We start from the raw sequence: 22170 nt of genomic DNA on the forward strand, positions 1-22170 counted from the left end.
TACTTATAAATTCCCAGGAATGTTAACCCCCATTGAGCAATATTGATTATTTGAGAAAAAGCTATGCATAGACTCTTGGGGATGCACGTCGAGGGAGAGTATATGGTTTTCGGACTTGTCGGGTTGGCTAGTTAACCGACACATGAGCCTCATCAGCCATAGGACAGGCATGCATCATATGCATACTACTTGAGTTACTTGCTTGTGCATTAACTGGGTGTGCTTAAATGTACTTGCCATGCTAAATGTATATTTGTTACCTGCAATATTTGTAACCTTCTTGTGCTTGCCTTTATCTATTTATCTGTCTGTGAAATACTGACGGAGGTGGAGGTATGGAGGAATGGCAGTATGGGACTTAGGTTTAAGATTAAATTAAGTTAGGCTTAGATACTCTTAGAAAACCATATATTATGGCTTCTGTTTAATACTTTAAGCTCTATAATCTGAGTGTTGGCATTCTAGGATTGCCTCTGGCGTTCCCAGGACCTTATATATTATGTGTGTGGCACCTTTACCATACTGAGAACCTCTAGTTCTCATTCCATACTGTGTTGTTATTTTTCAGATGCAGGTCGAGAGGCATCTCGTTAGGCGTCTGGACCCCTGAGGCGAAGTGGTTACTGGGTTATTTTATTGTACAGTGATGTATATATATGTACTTAGCTCTCTCTCTCTCTCTATCTGCATAACTTGTTCTTTCAATCCTCTTAGAGGATTATGGAGAGGCAAGATTTTGTTTATGTACATTTGGATTTTGGATATGTATATATATATCTGTAAATATTTTCTGGCCAGTCTTGACTTCGCGGGCTGAGTTAGGAGCTTGTTATTTTGTATCTTTGACACACTATTCCTACTTTTATAATCTTATGTTTGATGGTTATAATTTTCATAGCACGCAAGTTAACTCGTTTCTTGAGCGTTACGCTTTTATTTCGCGTTTTTTATTTCCCCTATTCTTCAAGGCTCCTAGTATATTACAATCTTTCTGCTATTACATGTACACATTTTATTTTAGATGTCATAATACCAGATCACCTATGTTTTACGACTTAAGCGTAAAGCTCAGTGTGGTAGGGTGTTACATTATAGTATCAGAGCAGTTCGTTCCTATAGAGCCTGAAAGACGAACTAATTATGCTTTTGTGCATTCTTTGTGTTTGTGTCTATGTGCTATTAGGATATCTGACTAATATATATGGCATAAAAATTTTTGAGCATGCATTTGGAACTTAAAGCATTAGACCTGTGATATTGAGACTGATCAACTTAATACCACTTTTTTGGTGTGTATAGGAATCAGATGCCGACTCGTGGACGCGGTCGCGGGCGAGGTAGAGGTAGGATAGGCACCGGTACACCTGGTCTGGCAGGGAATGATTCATTAGACTTTATGGCTACCCTGGGGAATATGGCTGCAGCTATGTAGGTGACAGCCGAGGCACTGGGTAATGAGATAAACCAGGGTAATCATGGGATGATGAGGATGGCCCTATTACACTTGCTACATTTCTGAAATTTGCTCTTTGACTTTCAGGGGAACCTCAAATCCCACCGTTGTAGATAATTAGATTCAAGCTATGGAACAGGCATTGCAGGCTCAACAGGTTCCTGAAAAGCAATGGGCTAAGTTTGGAACTTATCAGCTGCAAGGTGAGGCTCAGTATTGGTGGCAAGGAACACGACGTATCCTGTAGCCTAATGGTGTTGCGACACCTTGGGAGGTTTTTTGGACAGAGTTTTATAAGAAATACTTTCCTAATTCAGTCAGAAATGGCAAGGAGCTTGAATTGATGCAATTAAAGCAGGGCCAGATAACTGTTACTGAGTATACTAATAGGTTTGAGGAGTTATATCGCTTTTCTCATATCTGTTAAGGTGCACCTGAGGACTTCGCTGAGTGAAAATGTATTAAATAAGAGGAAGGTCTTTGGAGCAATATTCTGAGCTTCATTGCTCCAATGTAAATCAGAGTATTTTCTAAATTAGTGAATAAGAGCAGGGTGGCTGAGAAATGTGTGAGAAAGGTGGCAACAGAGAAAGGAAGTTTGAGGGTGCCTTTTCAGAGGCCTTCAGGGAAGAACTTTGCTCTGAGAGGTAGGAATTTCAAGCGTGGAGACTTTGTTTCGCAGCAGAATTGAGGTTAGGGTAATTATAGAAGGCCGAATACTAATGTGAATCAGGGAAGAAGTTTTGGGAAGCAACCACAGTAGGATCTGAACTGTCAGAAGTGTGGAAAGTATCATCCTGGAGTACTGTGTAGATCAGGACTTGGGGTATGCTATTTTTGTGGACAGCCCGGGTATTTGGCGAATAATTGTCCGGTGAAGAAGAAGTATGAGACTGGTAGGGTACAGCAGCCAGGGAGAGTGTATACCGCTTCTGCAGCAAGTGTTGAGGGATATGAGACACTGATTAGAAGTAACTATGAAATATCTGGCAAAATCTTAAATGCTTTATTTAATTCAGGAGCAACTCATTAATTTATTGCATTTGAAAAGGCTAATGAGTTAGGATTGAGAATGGTGGTTTTAGGTTATGATTTGAAAGTGCATAATGCTGCTCATGAAGCTATGGTGACTGATGATCGAATTTTTGACGGTTTAGAATTTCCCAAATGAAATCTCGTTGCAAGTATAGTTTCTAAACCAACAATAATCCTTTCATACAAAAGATTGTTTGTCACAAGTAACAAACCCCTAAAATTTATAAACCGAAGTATTTAAACCTCGGGTCGTTCTCCCTAGGAATTGCAATAAAGTGTCTTGTTATTGGTTATGGGGCATATTTTGGGGTTTTTGATGAGAGGCATGAAAGATAAATGGGAAGGAAATTCAAATAACAAAAAGGTCATGGCAAGGTTTGGTAGTCAAGGATCTCTATCCTAATCATTAACCACAACATGAGAATTGGCAAGGATCAATCCCATTAAATCATCCTCTAACTAGTAAAGGAAAGTCAAATGAGCTATATCAATCCAAGTCCATAAGTCCTAACTCTCCACTAATTCAATTAGTGAGAACTAGAGTCAATGGCTCCCGATCATCAATTACTTGCACATTAGTAACTTAAGAGTTCCTAAGTTACCTTCCCAAGCCAAGAACATAAAATTCTACTATAAAATCCAACCAAGCATTTTGACAAACACTTGGAAGGCACAAAAGGAAAGCATAGTAAAATTGCAAGGAAAGTATATCTACACTACTCAATTGCAAGGAATTAAACAACAACAAATCAAAAGAAACACAATTATTATGAATTACCTCAAATTGAATTGAAAGAAAAGAGAAGGAACAAGAGTAGATCTACAACTAAGCATAGAAGCAACATAAAGGAAATTACAACAAAAGAATACAGGAATGAAGAATGTAAGAACAGGGAATTGAGAAGTAGAAGAGAACATGAATTAAAACCTAGATCTAGAAATTCTAATCTAAACCTAATCCTAATTCTATAGAGAAGTGAGAGCTTCTCTCTCTAAACTAACTAATCCTAATCCTAATGTGTGTAAAATGATGGAATCCCCATTTTCTCTTCAATTCTTGGCCCTTTTAAAGCACTTTGGCGCCAAAGTTGGTTGCCAACTGGGCCCCATAGCCTCTCAGAATTTGCTGGGTGCATTTTCACTTAAAAATCATGTGCCAGCATCGACGCGAACGCGTATAGTGCGCGTGCGCGTCCCTTGAGTTCTCGAGATCCACGTGTGTGCGTCCAGTGCGCGTGTGCATGGATAGATGCACCCAAATCTTTGGCTTTTTCCATGTGTTCTCCACTTTGCATGCTTTCCTCTTCACTCCTTTGATCCATTCCTAGCCTTTTCAACCAGAAATCACTAACACACACATCAAGGCATCTAGTGGAAACAAAGGTGAATAAAGATTATCAAATTAAAGATCTAAAAGCATATTTTCACACTTAGGCACAAATTAAGGGAGAATCACAAAACCATGCTATTTCCTTGGATAAATGTGGGTAAAAGCTATAAAGTCCCCTAAATGAAGCACAAGATAAATCCTAAAAATGGGGTTTATCAACCTCCCCACACTTAAACCAAACATGTCCTCATGCTTAAACCAAGAGAGAACAAAGGATATCAACACTTATTCAATGTGAATAAACTATATGCATACTAAACTATATGCGACTATCTACATGAATGCAAGTGCTGGGTCAAAATAATTCAATTCCCAAGAGACATGTATGAGCTTAAGGGCTAAAGCGATAGCAATCAAATCAAATTCACAATTGAATTGAGTTATTAAATATTTTTACAAACTTGCATGAAAAGTAATGATGATAGGTGGAGGCATGTAATTGAGCATCGAACCCTCACCGGAAGTCTTTGCACTCTATTCGCTCGGTGTTTGGGGTTGATTCACTCAATTCTCCCCTAATCATACTCTCCAAGATTTGTTTTTCTTCTAACAATCGACATTTATTTCATGCATGCATACAAATATCTTGAGGTCTTTTCTTTAGGTTATAATGGGGCTAGGGTCACGGTAGGATGCATATTTGGTCAAGTGGACTTGAGATTTGAATCCTTGATTAACCTAGACTTGCCCACCTAACCTATGACAACCTATACAATTAAGTTCTAACCTAGCTACCCATTCCTCACTTTTTCACATACTCATGCATTTCCTTTTTCATTTCACAACACATATGCATTGATTCTTTTTGAACTTTACTTTGGGACATTTTGTCCCATTTTTATTCTTTCTTTTTTTCTTTTTTTCTCTTTTCATTTTTTTCTTTCTTTTTCTATATTTTCTTTCTTTTTATTTTTATTTTGTCTTTCTCTTTTTTCTTTTTCTTTTTGGTGTACTTATATACAAGAACATCAATGCATAAGGTCTAACATTTGATTAATACATGAGTATGTACCCAATTCTCAATATTTACAACAAAAACAAAAAAAACACACCCTTTTTCCCAAACAATGTCCCAAACAATGTCCCACTCTTGAATGATACTCACACACACTAGCCTAAGCTAATCAAAGATCCAAATTGAGGACATTTGTTATTGTTTTGCTTTTAGGCTTTTAATGTGCTAAATTAAGAGCAAGTGGGTTAAGCGTAGGCTCAAAGTGGCTAACAATGGAGGATATGAGGTAAGGCTATTTGGGTAAGTGAGCTAAATGAAACAATGGCCTCAATCATATAAGTGCATGAATACACAAAACAATGGACATAAAAAATCAAATAAATCAAAGATTACAATCATAGGAAGAGAATAATGCACACAAGAAGGGAAAATAAGTGGTTATAAGATGTAACCACACCATTAGGCTCAAAACTCACTAGGTTGTGTGTTCTTAGCTCAAAAACATGATCTACAAAATATATATAATTCAAGCAAGTTCTACGAAAGGTTTTCACTCAATTCAATTGAGGTGTCCTATAGATAGAAATCTTGAAAAATCTCATTATTTTGACTAAGCTTATTATGTATATTTATGCAAGAATTAAGGAAATGAAACTAAAAATCCTAAAAGACCTAAAATGATATGCAAAAGTGTTGGGATTAGGAATTTGTCACCCAAGAATTTTGAACGGTCGGACGACCTCCCCACACTTAAAAGTGTGCACCATCCTCGGTGCATGCTAAGATGAGTAAGCGGGTACTGCGACTCTCTAAGTTGCTACCTTCAGCTGGTCGATCAACCGGTGCTGTGTGTTCTTTCTTCTGCTTCCTTTGTTGCTTATGGTGCATCATATCATGAAAAGTAGAAAATAACACCATAAGGTAAGAAAATACAAAAGCAAGGAAGCATACATTGTTGGAATGAGGTGAATCACTTTGAATAAGGTGAGTGAATAAGTTATGACATTCATAAAAGTAAGTGTGCATCTTAGTTGCGCGCGGTTTAGAGCACACACACTAACATAGAAAGCTCGGTCACTGGTGCACGAAATTGTGATCACACTTTTCACAACTCCGGCTGTCGTCCAATGACTACGTTGAACATCATGTAGACCACTTTGTGGTTGTCAGGCACGCGGATCTTGGTTAAGCGAGTAACGAAGATAGTGGGTGATTGTCACGGGTCACCCCCTTCATTCTAACTTAACTGAATTAAGTACGAGAGTATATCTTGGAGAAGAAATAGGCGTGAATTGAAAGAAAAATAATAGTACTTGCATTAATTCACGAGGAACAGTAGAGCTCCTCACCTTAATCTATGAGGTGTTGAAACTCTACCGTAGAAAATACATAAGAGAAGAAGGTCAAGAGTGATTCCAAGATCAAAAGATGATCCAAAGATGTTCCAAAAGAGAAAAGACATCCAATACAATAGTAGAAAGTGCTATTTATACTAAACTAGTAAACTAGGTTTACAGAAAATGAGTAACTAAGTGCAGATAGTGTAGAAATCTACTTCCGAGGCACACTTGGTGTGTGCTTGGGCTGAGCTTTGAAGCTTTCACATGCATAAGGAATCCTTGGAGTTAAATGCCAGCTTGGATGCCAGTTTGGGCGTTTTACACCAATTCTGGTGCCAGTTCTGGCATTTTACGCTAGAAAAAGGGTCTCTGATGGGTGTTTGGACGCCAATTTGGGCCATCAAATCTCAAGCAAAGTATGGACTATTACACATTTCTGGAAAGCCCAAGATGTCTACTTTCCAACACAATTGAGAGCGCGGAAATTGGGCTTCTATAGCTCAAAAATATTCACTTTGAGTGCAGGAGGGTCTGAATCCAATAGCATCTACAGTCCTTTCTCAGCCTCTGAATCAGATTTTTGCTCAGGTCCCTCAATTTCAGCAAAAAAATACCTGAAATCACAGAAAAATACACAAACTCATAGTGAAGTTAAGAAATGTGATTTTTGTATAAAAATTAATAAAAATATACTAAAAAGTAACTAAAACATACTAAAACTTCCTAAAAATAATGCCAAAAAGCGTATAAATTATCCGCTCATCACAACACCAAGCTTAAACTGTTGTTTGTCCCTAAGCAACTAAAAACAAAATAGGATAAAAAGAAGAGAATATACAATAAATATCAAAATATCAATGAAGCTTAGTTCTAATTAGATGAGCGGGACTAGTAGCTTTTTACTTCTGAACAGTTTTGGCATCTCACTTTATCCTTTGAAGTTCAGAATGATTGGCATCCATAAGAACTCAGATTCAAATAGTGTTATTGATTCTCCTAGTTCAGTATGTTGATTCTTGAACACAGCTACTTATAAGTCTTGGCCGTGACCCTAAGCATCTTGTTTTCCAATATTACCACCAGATACAACAATTTTAACATTCATAAACTTCACTATAAAAAATATGCACTGTTCAATCATTCATTCAGAAAACAAAAAGTATTGCCACCACATCAAAATAATTAAACTAATTTCAAGATAGAATTCAAAATTCATGTAGTTCTTTTTCTTGTGCAAATAGAAACATTTTTTTATTTAAGAAAGGTGAAGGATTCATGGAACACTCAGAGCTTTAAGACATAGACACTAGACACTAATGATCATGTAATAAAGACACAAACATAGACAAAACATAAAGCATAAAAACCAAAAAACAGAAAAATAAGAACAAGGAAATTAAAGAACGGGTCCACCTTAGTGACGGCGGCTTGTTCTTCCTCTTGAAGATCCTATGGAGTGCTTGAGCTCCTCAATATTTCTTCCTTGCCTTTGTTGTTCCTCCCTCATGGCTCTTTGGTCCTCTCTAATTTCATGGAGGATAATAGAGTGCTCTTGGTGTTCCATCCTTAGTTGCTCCATGTTGGAACTCAAATCTCCTAAAGAGGTGCTGAGTTGCTCCCAATAGTTGTATGGAGGAAAATGCATCCCTTGAGGCATCTTAGGGATTTCTTGATGAAGGACTTCCCCATGCTCTTGTTGATGTCCATGAGTGGGCTCTCTTGTTTGCTCCATCCTCTTTTTAGTAAGGGCTTGTCCTCTTCAATGAGGATGTCTTCCTCTATGATAATTCCGGCTGAATTGCATAGGTGACAGATGAGATGAGGAAAGGCTAACCTTGCTAAAGTGGAAGGCTTGTCAGCCACCTTGTATAGTTCTAGAGGTATGATCTCATGAACTTCCACTTCCTCTCCAATCATGATACTATGGATTATAATAGCTCGATCCACAGTTAGTTCGGACTGGTTGCAAGTAGGAATAATTGAGCGTTGGATAAAATCCAACCATCTTCTTGCTACGGGTTTGAGGTCTGGCCTTCTTAGTTGAACCGGCATGCCTTTGGAGTCTCTCCTCCATTGGGCTCCTTCCACACAAATGTCCATGAGGATGAGAATCTCCTCTCATTATTGGCAAGTTGAATGCCAACCTCACAGCTTCCAGACTGAAATCCAAGTATCTCCCCCGAACCATTGTGAGCCAATTCTTTGGGTTTGGGTTCATACTTTGATCATGGTTCTTAGTGATCCATGAATTAGCATATAACTCTTGAACCATTAAGATTCCGACTTGTTGGATGGGGTTGGTGAGAACTTTCCAACCTCTTATTCGAATCTCTTGTCGGATCTCCGGATATTCCCTTCTTTTGAGCTTGAAGGGGACCTCGGGGATCACCTTTCTCTTGCCTTTCCTTTCCTCTTTCTAGAGGTTTCTCTGGTCTTAGGTGCCATTAATGGTTATAGAAAAACAAAAAGCAACACTTTTTCCCACACTAAACTTAAAAGGTTTGCTTGTCCTTGAGCAAAAGAAGAAATAAAGGAGGAGAAGAAGAAGAAATGAAGGAGATGGAGGTGTAAGAGTGGTTCGGCTAAGGGGGGTTGGGAGTGTTTGTGATGTGTGAAAATGAAGGAGAAATAAGGGGTATTTATAGGGTAAGGAGGAGAGGGAATCCGTGTGATAGGGGTTGGATTTGGGAGGCAAATGGTTTAAATTTGAGTGGGTGGGGGTAGGTGAGTTGTATGATCTGAAATAGTGGATGGATGTGAGTGGTGAAGAGATTATGGGGAAAAGGGTAGGATTTGATAGGTGGATAATATTTGGGGAAGAGTGTTATGGAAAGGTGTGAAGAGGAATGAGAGTGAGTTGGGGTAGATAGGGATCCTGTGGGGTCCACAGATCTTGAGGTGTCAAGGATTTCTCATCCTTGTACATTTCTGGTGTTTAAACGCCCTCTGTATGGCATTTATGGCGTTAAACGCCAGGCTGATGCCCCTTTCTGGCGTTAAACGCCTGTCTGGCTACCATTTATGGGGTTTAACACCCAGAATGCTGCCAGACTGGGCATTAAACACCCATTTTGCTATCCTTACTGGTGTTTAAACGCCAGTAAGCTCGTCATCTAAGGTGTGCTATTTTTTTATGCTATTTTTGATTCCTGCTTTAATGCTATAGCTGTTTTTGTGACTCCACATGATCATCAACCTAAAGAAGATATATAATAACAATGGAAAATAAAATGAAAAAGTAATTAATATAGATAAATAAAATTAGGTTGCCTCCCAATAAGCACTTTTTAATGTCAATAGCTTGACAGGAAGCTCTTACAGAGCTTCACAGATGCTCAGAGTAAGGTTGTTGCCTTCCAACACCAAACTTAGAAGTTGAGTGTGAGGGCTCTGTCTAACTCTGTATTGAGAGAAGCTTTTCATGCTTCTTCTCAATGTTTACAGAAGAAGATCCTTGAGTCTTAAACACAAGGTAGTCCTCATTCAATTGAAGGACTAACTCTCCTCTGTCTATATCAATCACAGTCCTTGCTATGGCTAGGAAGGGTCTTCCAAGGATGATGGATTCATCCTCATCCTTCCCAGTGTCTAGGATTATGTAGTCAGCAGGGACGTAAAGGCCTTCAACCTTCACAAAGACATCCTATACAAGTCCATATGCCTGTTTCATTGATTTGTCTGCCATCTCTAGTGGGATTCTTATAGCTTGTACCTCAAAAATTCCTAGTTTCTCCATTACAGAAAGTGGCATGAGGTTGATACCTGACCCTAGGTCACACAGAGCCTTTTCAAAGTTCATGCTGCCTATGGTGCAAGGTATTAATAACTTTCCGGGATCTAGTTTCTTTTGATGTAATGTCTACTGAATCCATGTATTCAGTTCATTGATGAGCAATAGAGGTTCATCCTTCCAAGTCTCATTAACAAATAACTTGGTATTCAACTTCATGATTACTCCTAGATACTGAGAAACTTGCTCTTCAACAGTGTCTTCGTCCTTGTCAAAGGAAGAATATTCATCAGAGCTCATGAATGACAATAGTAAGTTCAATAGAATCTCTATGGTCTCTGTATGATCCTCAGATTCCTCTGGTTCTTCAATAGGGAACTTATTATTGGTCAGTGGACGTCCCTTGAGGCCTTTCTCACTGGGAATCACTGCCTTTTCACTCTCTCCAGGTTCGGTCATTTTGGTTATAGTTATGGCCTTGCATTCTCTTTTGGGATTCTCTTCTCTATTGCTTGCGAGAGTACTAGGAGGAGTTTCAGTAACTCTTTTACTCAGCTGACCCACTTGTGCCTCCAAATTTCTGATGGAGGACATTGTTTCATTCATGAAACTGAGAGTGATTTTAGATAGATCAAAAACTCTGTTTGCTAAGCCAGAGAGGCTTTGCTCATAATTCTCTGTCTGTTGATGAGAAGATGATGGAAAAGGTTTGCTATTGCCAAACTTATTTCTTCCACCATTATTGTTGTTGAAGCCTTGTTGAGGCTTCTATTTATCCTTCCATGAGAAATTTGGATGATTCCTCCATGAAGGATTATAGGTGTTTTCCTAGGATTCTCCCATGTAATTCACCTCTTCCATTGCAGGATTCTCAGGGTCATAAGCTTCTCCTTCAGAGGAGTCTTCTTTAGCACTACCGGATGCAGCTTGCAATCCAGTTAAATTCTAAGAAATTGTATTGACTTGCTGAGTCAATATTTTGTTCTGAGCCATTAATGGCATTCAGAGTATTAATCTCAAGAACTCTTTTCTTCTGAGTCATCCCATCATTCACAGGATTTCTTTCAGATGAAGAGATTTGCCAGTAGAATGGTCCAATGATATTTTGGACAATTCAGACAGACCATCATAGAATATACATATAATGCTCCATTCTGGAAGCATGTCAGAAGGACACCTTTTGGTTAATTGCTTGTATCTTTTCCAAACTTCATAGAGGGATTCACCTTCCTTCTGTTTGAAGGTTTGGACTTCCACTCTAAGCTTGCTCATCTTTTGAGGTGGAAAAAATTTGGTCAAGAAAGCATTGACCAACTTTTTCCAAGAGTTCAGGCTTTCTCTAGGTTGTGAGTCCAACCATATCCTAGCTCTGTCTCTTATAGCAAAAGGGAAAAGCATAAGTCTGTAGACCTCGGGATCAACCCCATTTGTCTTTACAGTATCATAGATCTGCAAGAATTCAGCTAAGAACTGATGAGGATCTTCCGATAGAAGTCCATAAAACTTGCAATTCTACTGCATTAGAGAAACTAATTGAGGCTTAAGCTCAAAGTTGTTTGCTCCAATGGCAGGAATTGAGATGCTTCTTCCATAGAAGTTGGAAGTTGGTGCAGTATAGTCACCAAGCATCTTCCTTGCATCTCTAACATTGTTGTTGGGTTCGGCTGCCATGTCTGCTTCTTTTTCGAAATTCTCTGTAAGGTCCTCTCCAGGGTGTTACAGTATAGAGATTCCTTGATGTGTCAGAAAAAAAGAAGAATAGAGGAATAAGGTAAAGAGAGAGAATAAGAAGAATTCGAACACAAAGGGAGAAAGAGGGTTCGAATTATAAGTAGAGGAGAAATGTTAGCAAATAAATAGAAAGAGATGAAAGAGAATATTCGAAAATTAAAACTAAAACAATTAGTTAATTAAAAAGATTTTTGAAAAAGTGGTTAGTGATTTTCGAAAATTGGAAGTGGAAAAGTGGTTAGGTGGTTTTGAAAAAGATAAGCAAGAGTAATTAGTTCAAAAAGATTTAAAAATAATTTTGAAAAGATAAGAAGTTAGAAAAAAGATTTTAAAATCAAAATTTAAAAAGATATGATTGAAAAAGATTTGATTTTTAAAATTGATGACTTGACTAAGAAGAACTTAAAAGATATGATTCTAAAATTCAAAGATTGAACCTTTCTTAACAAGAAAGTAACAAACTTGCAATTTTTTGAATCAAAAAATTAATTGTTAGCAAGGATTTTTGAAAATGTGGAAAGATAAGATTTTAAAATTATGAATTAAAATATGAAGATTTGAAAACAATTTGAATTGGAAATGAAATTACCTCCCTTGTGTCATCCTGGCGTTAAACACCCAGAATGAATATCATTGTGGGCGTTTAACGCCCATGTGGCTGCCTCTTTGGGCATTTAATGCCTAGCCAGATACCCTGACTGGCGTTAAATGCCAGGAATCCTTCTTTACTGGGCATTTTTCTAAACACCCAGAATGATGCCATTTCTGGCGTTAAATGCCCAGAATGCTGCCCATTCTGGCGTTTAACGCCCAGAATGATAGCTTTACTGGCGTTAAACATCCAGAATGATAGCCATTCTGGTGTTTAACGCCCAAAGTGTCTCTTTACTGGCGTTTTATTACCAGTGAGCTCTTTTTCTCTGTGATTCTTCTTCTTTATGTTCTGAATCTTCATTTCTCTGTATTATTTACTTGAAAAGATATATATTTTTTATTTTTTTGAATTTTTAATAAGGGGAGAGAAAAATACAAAATGACTCAAAACATAAGAATTTAAGATCAAACCACTAATGCATGTAAGAACACTTTGAATGTCAAGATGAACACCAAGAACACTTTGAAGATCATGATGAACATCAAGAATATATTTTTGAAAATTTTTAAGAAAAGAGAGACATGCAAGACACCAAAATTAGAAATTTTGAATGTTTAGACACTATGAATTCGAAAATGCATATGAAAAACAACATAAAACACAAAACAAGAAAATCATGAGATTGAACAAAGGAAATCATCAAGAACAACCTGAAGATCACAGAAGAACACAATGCATATATTTTCGAAAACTTAAGAAAATCAGAAACATGCAATTGACACCAAACTTAAAATTTGACACTAGACTCAAACAAGAAACACATAAATTCTTTTGGTTTTTATGATTTTTTAAAAAAAAAAATTTGTATTTTTTTTGAAAATAAAAATAAAAAGCTTAAACATAAAATAAAATTACCCAATCTAAGCAACAAGATGAATCGTCAGTTGTCTAAACTCGAACGATCCCCGGTAACGGCGCCAAAAACTTGGTGCACGAAATTGTGATCACACTTTTCACAATTCCGCACAACTAACCAGCAAGTGCACTGGTTCATCCAAGTAATACCTTACGTGAGTAAGGGTGGATCCCACGGAGATTGACGGCTTGAGGCAAGTTATGGTCATCTTGTAAATCACAGTCAGGTGGATTCAGATGGTTATGAGAATTTGATAATTAAAAGATAAATAAAACGGAAAATAACATAGAGATACTTATGTAATTCATTGGTGGGAATTTCAGATAAGCGTTTGGAGATGCTTTGTTGCTTCTGAACCTCTGCTTTCCTATTGTCTTCATCCAATCCTACGTCCTCCCTTCCATGGCAAGCTGTATGATCCTTGATTTAAGAGGATTTTGTCGTGTCGGTATAGAATTTCCCAATTAAATTCTCGTTGCAAGTATAGTTCTACACCAACAAATAATTCTCCCAATCAAAAATTTTGATTTGTCACAAGTACAAACCCCAATGAAAATTAACCGAAGTATTTAAACTCCGGGTCATCTCATGAGGATTGTAATGAAGTGTATGCTTATTGGCTATAAAGGGGAAAAGGGGGATTGATTTATAAAAGGGCAATAAAATAAGTGGACAAGAAAGTAGATGGCAAGAAAAGTAAATCAAGCAAGTAACTAAAGAGAGCAAGTAATCAAAAGAGACATCCATGACAAGGATTGAGAATATAGGCTTTCTATCCTAGTCATACGATGATTAATTCATCCTATTTAGTCAACTCCAACAAATGGAAGAAGGTATCATGTTATCTTCACATAGGGAGAACGTCAAACAAGACTAATCAATCATATCACAATAATAAACAAGAATTTATCTTTTAGATCACCAACATTAGTTGGGTTTTCATGACTCAAGATTGCCTAATTACTCTTTCCAAGCCAAGAATGCTCAAAATCTACTCTAACATCCTTCCAAGAATTTTGTCAAACACTTGGAAGGCATACAAGAAAAGCATGGTAAATTGCAAGGAAAGATAAAATCTAACAACTACCAATTGCAAGGAAAATGAGATCACGACTCAAATCAACAATAAAAGAACATCAAACATTAAATTGCACTAAAAGTAAATCAAATCCAACAAGAGCATCCATGAACATAAAAGAGAAATTAACATGAAAACTAAGAGAATCAAATAGTAGGAACAAGAAATCATAAAAGAAACAAGATGAAAACATGTAATTGAATCTAGATCTAAGATGGAAATTTCCTAAACCTAACCTAATTCTAGAGAGAAGAGGGAGCTTCTCTCTATGAACTAACCTACATGATGCCAAAACTACAAAACAATTGCTCCCCCTTTGCTTGGGCATCAATTCTGCATGAAATACACTCAGAAACAGGTTGTAATTGGGCCTGGGCTGCTCAGAAATCGCCCCCATTGTTTTGCCTTTAAGTGAGTCACGTGAGAGTATTGGCACGTACGCGCCATGTGCGCGTGCGGGTTGATTGAATATTTCCTCATCCGCGTGGATGTGTCATGTACGCGTGCGCGTCTCTATGTGAAATTACTTTTGCGCGTGCGCGCCTTGTACGTGTGCGCGCCCATCGATGCATTCCCAATTCTTGTTTCCTCATGCATTCTCCACTTTTCATGCTTTTCTCCTCATTTCTTCCATCCGATACTTGACTTCTGAACCTGAAATCACTCAACAAACACATCAAGGCATCGAATAGAATTAAAGTGAGTTAAAATCACCAATTTAAGGGCCTGAAAAGCATGTTTTTACATTTAAGCACAATTCAAGGGAGAATTACAAAACCATGCTATTTTATCGAATAAATGTGGGAAAAGATGAATAAATCCCCTAAAATAAGCATAAGATAAACCACGAAATTGGGGTTTATCAATCCTCTCAGTGAAAATAGTCCGGCTACGGTTTCTGTACGGCTTATCAACTATCGGATTTCTCGTCGGTTCTGACTTGTGTCGGAATAATCTCCCTTGATCCTTTTGCACACTATCACTGCGCCCAACAGTCGTGAGTTTGGATCTCTGGAATGCTGTCTATTGGTTCTAGCTTATACCACGAAGGTTCTAATCACAAATTTGGATGCTCTGTTGTCAGGAGAGATGATGCGAATCCGTGGATCAGAGACCCAGGAGAATATACTCCGACTGTCGTCCAATGACTACATTGAACATCATATAGACCGCTTTGTGGTTGTCAGGCACGTGGATCTTGTTTAAGCGAGTAACGAAGATAGTGGGTAATTGTCATGGGTCAACCCCTTCATTCTGACTTAACTGAATTAAGTACGAGAGTATATCTTGGAGAAAAAATAGGCATGAATTGAAAGAAAAATAATAGTACTTGCATTAATTCATAAGGAACAGTAGAGCTCCTTACCTTAATCTATTAGGTGTACAAACTCCACTGTAGAAAATACATAAGAGAAGAAAGTCTAGGCATGGCCGAATGGCCAGCCTCCCAAGAGTGATCCCAAGATCAAAAGATGATCCAAAGATGTTCCAAAAGAAAAAAGACCTCCAATACAATAGTAGAAAGTGCTATTTATACTAAATAGGTAAACTAGGTTTACAGAAAATGAGTAACTAAGTACAGATAGTGCAGAAATCCACTTTCGGGGCCCACCTGGTATGTGCTTAGGCTGAACTTTGAAGCCTTCACTTGCATAGGCCATCCTTGGAGTTAAACACCGGCTTGGATGCCAGTTTAGGCATTTAACTCCAGTTTTGGGGCCAGTTCCGGCGTTTTACGCCAGAAAAGGGTCTCTGGTGGGCATTTGAACGCCAATTTGGGCCATCAAATCTCGGGCAAAGTATGGATTATTATACATTTCTGGAAAGCCCAAGATGTCTACTTTCCAATGCAATTGAGAGCACGCCAACTGGGCTTCTATAGCAACGGAAAATCCACTTCGAGTGCAGGAGGGTCAGAATCCAACAGCTTCTGCAGTCTTTTCTCAGCCTCTGAATCAGATTTTTGCTGAGGTCCCTCAATTTCAGCCAGAAAATACCTGAAATCATAGAAAAATACACAAACTCATAGTAAAATCCAGAAATGTGATTTTTTCAAAAAATTATTAAAAATATACTAAAAAGTAACTAAAACATACTAAAACTACCTAAAACAATACCAAAACCGTATAAATTATCCGCTCATCAGTCACAATTGCACAAAAAGGAACATGCACCTCACTCATCCTAATGTGCTTAAAGTACTTTAAACTTGTAGTTTAAGAAAACCAAACAAGCGATAAAGAAGCATGAAAGCATTCAAGCAATATATATGGATGCATATGATCAAGAAGCCCAATGTATTAAGGTAAATGCACAACATCCACAATCAATAAATTGCCTAATCAAAGAAAATGATTCAAATCGCATGGTGGCCAAATCATGCAATTCAAGAAGATTTAGAATGCTTGAAGGCAATGTCATTCACTTGGTATTCACAAAAGTTAAACATGAATAACTCAAAACCAAGTACGGAATTGTGACCTCAACAATAGAATCCAACAATGAGAATTAACAAAGATGATGTTAAAATAACATACTACCAATGATTAGAAGCAATGAACGGTAAACAAGATTAGTAATCCAATACTTAGTATGAAAAAGAGAAGAAGAAATGAAAATTTAACTAATTAAATAACTAACTAACTACCTAACTAAAAAATATGGTTATAATTGGTGTTTGGAAGTGTTGGATGAGGGGTAGGGGAGGGGAAGAAGAAAGGAGAAGGAAAGAAATGGAAAGAAGATGAGAAAAGAAGAGTGTTGAGAAAAGGTGATCCACGCGTACGCGTCTTGTGCGCGTGCGTGTGGGTGGTGGTGAAATGGGACGCGACGCGTATGCGTATGTCACGCGTACGCGTGGGTTGTGCTAGAGAGAATCGACGCGTATGCGTGATGTACGCGTACGCATGAGTTGGTTTGTGCCAGAGGCATAATGTTCGCGCGATGCAGGCGCAACTCTCGGGTCAATGTTTGGAGGGGTGAAACTTCCACATCCACACGTACAAGTCATGTAGGCGTGCGCGTGGATGGGTGAAAATGCTTGGGGCACGCGTATGCGTACATCGCGTGTACGCGTGGATTGGTGCTCTATTTTTCAAAATTTGTCTATGTTTTTGCACCAAACCAAGCATTCCAAACCTCCAAAGAGCTACCAAAACACCATAAAACCTTATTTAACATACTAAACTACCAACAAAACTCAACCAACTAAACAAAACATGCAATTAAACTAATTTTACCAATATTTAAAAAAGAGAAAATGAAAAGATTTTACCATGGTGGGGTCTCTCCGACCTGGCACTTTTGTTTATTGTCCTTAAGTTGGACTTATGGGGAGCTCCTCTCAAGGTGGCTTGTGCTTAAATTCATATTGGAACATCCTTTAATGCTTGAGTCTTCAATAAGCTCCATTCTTCAAAATTACTATCTTCAAGCCTTGATGGAGTTCTCTACAAACCATGGGCTCCCAAAGTTGATCCTCATGTATTTCCGGATCCCATATCTTATTTCCACACCCATCTTCAAGTTAATTATCATTATTCTATATGGGTGGTAGACAAGGTGAACTCTCAATAAAGTGACCAAACATCATCCTAGACCCAAGCAATCTAGTTCTACACCAAACATTGCAATTGAGCTTTGAACATGTAACCATAGTGAACCTAGAATGATATTTCCAACCACTAACCATCTCCTTTTTACTCTTAAAGCCACAAATATGTCTAAGTTGTCCATCCGTCTCAAGTAAACCATATTTAAGAGGGGTAATAAAGCTTATGTATAAGGAATTTACCCATTTGAATTAAAGGATGGATGGTGATGGCTTGGGGAGAGGTATTTCCAGTGTCCTTGCAAGTTCTACTCCCTTATGTTCTTCCTTGACCACTTCCACCTCTTCACGAACTTCTTCACTTTCAATCCTTTGTTCATCAATCTCATCTAACTCTTCTATATCAATCAAATCATAAATGGGAGGATTAGAGAAATCTACCTCCACATTGCTTCCTATCTCATTGGGAGAAGATTCTTCAAATTCAAAGGATTTTTCACCAAGAAGATTGGATGCATGATCTTTATCACCAAGGGAACTCAATTCTTGCTTCATTCCCTCCAAGTCTTCATTCAAAATTTGTTTTAGAGGTTGTGCACATTCCTCCTCAACATCAAATTCAATCTTGGAGGAACTTTCCATGATTTTAGCTTCCCATGGAGGTTCCGTATCTCCTAACTCTTCAATCACTTCTTCTTTTTCTTCAATAATCATAGGTTTCTCTACTTGTTCTAACACAACGTAGAAATTCCTCCTTCTTCACCGGAGTTTCTAATCTCTCCTTCATGCTATACTCTTCCTTGGATTTTTCACATGTAGCTATGGGAGTTCCTTGAATATTCAAGCATTGGGAGGCTAATCGGCTTACTACCTTGGTCAAGGTAGCTATAAATTGTTGCACATCCCTTTTCATTTCATCTTTCCCTTGAAGAAGAACACCAAGGGTTTCATCCATTAGAGATTGGGGTGGATAGGAGAGTTTATTATTTTGGAGAAAGGATTTATGATAGAAAGGTGGTTCTTCTTGGTAAGGGTGTGAAGGTGGTGGATCTTAGAAGTAATTACATTGGAATTCGGGTGGTTCTATGTATGGCTCATAGGTTCGAAAGGTGGTTGGTGTGATGGATATGGATTAGGGTCATATGGAGGTGTTTGGTAAAAAGAGGCTTGTGAGTATGGTTGAGGGCTATGTTGAGGACATGGCTCATAGGCATATGGTGGTGGTTCTTGAAAGTCACAAGGAGATTCACCATAGCCATTTAATTGGTATGCATCATAGAATGACTCATGTTCATAGTGCATTGGTGGAGGTTGTTGCCATGAGGATTGATCATATGCATATAGCTCCTCCCACCTTTGGTTGTCCCATCCTTGATACATATCTTCATTGAAATCTTCATTTCCTACAACATATTTAGAACCAAACTTATAGCTAAAGTGAGAATTCATAATGGAAAGAAAAAATAAGAAACAAAAGCTAATAAGAAATGATGAAACAAAGTCCTAAACCTAGCAAAAAGCTAACAAGCAATCCAAAAATCAAGTTATTCACAATATTCACATATATACAATAACCAATAATATAACACCATTGCAATTCCCCGGAAACGGCGCCATTTTGATGATCGGATTTTTGACGGTTTAAAATTTCACAAATAAAATCTCATTGCAAGTATAGTTTCTAAACCAACAATAATCCTTTCATACAAAAGATTGTTTGTCACAAGTAACAAACCCCTAAAATTTATAAACCGAAGTATTCAAACCTCGGGTCATTCTCCCTAGGAATTGCAATAAAGTGTCTTGTTATTGGTTATGGGGCATATTTTGGGGTTTTTGATGAGAGGCATGAAAGATAAATGTTAAGAAAATTCAAATAACAAAAAGGTCTTGGTAAGGTTTGGTGGTCAAGGATCTCTATCCTAATCACTAACCACAACATGAGAATTGGCAAGGATCAATCCCATTAAATCATCCTCTAACTAGTAAAGGAAAGTCAAATGAGCTATATCAATCCAAGTCCATAAGTCCTAACTCTCCACTAATTCAATTAGTGAGAACTAGACTCAACGGCTCCCGATCATCAATTACTTGGACATTAGTAACTCAAGAGTTCCTAAGTTACCTTCCAGAGCTAAGAACATAAAATTCTACTCTAAAATCTAACCAAGCATTTTGACAAACAAATGGAAGGCACGAAAGGAAAGCATAGTAAAATTGCAAGGAAAGTATATCTACACTACTCAATTGTAAGGAATTAAACAACAACAAATCAAAAGAAACACAATTATTATGAATTACCTCAAATTGAATTGAAAGAAAAGAGAAGGAACAAGAGTAGATCTACAACAAAGCATAGAAGCAACATAAAGGAAATTACAACAAAAGTATAAAAGAATGATGAATGTAACAACAGGGAATTGAGAAGTAGAAGTAGAAGAGAACATGAATTAAAACCTAGATCTAGAAATTCTAATCTAAACCTAATCCTAATTCTAGAGAGAAGTAAGATCTTCTGTCTCTAAACTAACTAATCCTAATCCTAATGTGTGTAAAATGATGGAATCCCCCTTTGCTCTTCAATCCTTGGCCCTTTTAAAGCACTTTGGCACCAAAGTTGGTTGCCAACTGGGCCCCACAGCCTCTCATAATTCGCTAGGCACATTTTCACTTAAAAATTATATTCCAGCATGGACGCGTATGTGTACAGTGCGCGTGCGCGTCCCTTCAGTTCTCGAGATCCACGCGTGCGCGTCCGGTGTACGTGCGCGTGGATAGATGCACCCAAATCTTTGGCTTTTTCCATGTGTTCTCCACTTTGCATGCTTTCCTCTTCACTCCTTCGATCCATTCAAAGACTTTTCAACTGGAAATCACTAACACACACATCAAGGCATCTAGTGGAATCAAAGGTGAATAAAGATTATGAAATTAAAGATCTAAAAGCATGTTTTCAAACTTGGGCACAAATTAAGGGAGAATCACAAAACCATGCTATTTCCTTGGATAAATGTGGGTAAAGGGTTATAAAGTCCCCTAAATGAAGCACAAGATAACTCCTAAAAATGGGGTTTATCAGTGACTAGGTTAGGATGTCCACAAGTTCCATTTCGAATACAACAGCGTGAATTTGTGCATGATTTGATTTGTTCACCGATGACTGGTCTTGATCTCATCTTGGGATTGGATTGGTTATCCAAGAATCATGTTTTGCTTGATTATTTTGAGAAGTCAGTACAGTTTATGCCATAAGGGTCAAAAGCACCGGTTGTGGTGAACAGTTACTATTTGAACTCTGTGATAGTAAATTGTTCTGGAATTGAATGTCATGGAATTATGTTATTAACTGCCATAGTATTAGGTGATGATCAGAGTTTAGAGCAGATTCCGATTGTATGTGAATTTTCAGATGTGTTTTCGGATGATATTAATGAATTCCCACCTTACCAGAAGGTTGAATTCGCAATTGAGTTGGTGCCTGGAGCCGGTCCGATTTTGATTACTCCTTATAGAATGTCACCTTTAGAAATGGCTAAACTAAAAGCTCAGTTGGAAGATCTATTGGGTAAGCATTTTTTTTGACCAAGTGTTTATTCGTAGGGAGCGCCAGTGTTACTGGTAAAGAAGAAGGACGAGAGTATACACTTGGGCGTCAATTATCGGCAATTGAATAAGATCGCTGTGAAGAATAAATATTCGCTGCCTAGAATCGACAACCTAATGGATCAGTTACAAGGTGCCAGTGTGTTTTCTAATATTGATTTGCGATCAGCGTATCATCAGATAAGGGTTAGAGATGAAGATATTCCAAAAACTACTTTCAGGACATGTTATGGTCATTATGAGTATACGGTGATGTCTTTTGAATTGACTAATGCTTCGGCAGTATTCATGGATTATATGAACAGGAATTTCTGGCTGTACCTAGACAAGTTTGTTATTGTTTTCATTGATGATATTCTTGATTACTCAAAGAGTGAGGAGGAGCATGCTGACCACTTGCAAAATGTGCTGCGAATTCTGAGAGACAGGAATTATATGCTAAGTTATCTAAATGCGAGTGCTGGAAGAGTGAGGTGAAGTTTCTCGGTCGCGTAATCAGCAAGCAGGGAATAGCTATGGATCCTGCTAAGGTAGAAGCAGTGATGAATTGGGAGCGACCAACTTTAGTGACGGAGATCAGGAGTTTCCTTGGTTTGGTGGAGTATTATCAGAGATTCATTAAGGGATTTTCACAGCTCGCATTACCTTTAACTAAGTTGACTAGGAAGGATACGTCTTTTTCCTGGACTCCAGAGTGTGAGGAGAGTTTTCAAGCATTGAAGCACATGTTGACTACTGCACCCGTGTTGGTATTGCCTGAACCAAGTGAACCATTTGAAGTGTACTGTGATGCA

At 37.9% G+C, this 22170-nt stretch overlaps 1 protein-coding gene across 1 annotated transcript; it reads left to right on the forward strand.

Moving 5' to 3' along the window:
- Window positions 1–1583: 1583 nt before the first annotated feature.
- On the forward strand, window positions 1584–21853 carry LOC107465828 (uncharacterized). The gene is made up of 7 exons (XM_016084802.1): window positions 1584–1656; window positions 1771–1843; window positions 2006–2100; window positions 2187–2242; window positions 2301–2424; window positions 21129–21247; window positions 21374–21853. Exons 1-7 carry the CDS (start codon window positions 1584–1586, stop codon window positions 21851–21853), a joined length of 1020 nt encoding a protein of 339 aa, XP_015940288.1.
- Window positions 21854–22170: the final 317 nt, after the last annotated feature.

Source organism: Arachis duranensis, unplaced genomic scaffold, assembly GCF_000817695.3.
Source record: "Arachis duranensis cultivar V14167 unplaced genomic scaffold, aradu.V14167.gnm2.J7QH unplaced_Scaffold_343483, whole genome shotgun sequence".
In the NCBI taxonomy this organism is placed as follows: domain Eukaryota; kingdom Viridiplantae; phylum Streptophyta; class Magnoliopsida; order Fabales; family Fabaceae; genus Arachis; species Arachis duranensis.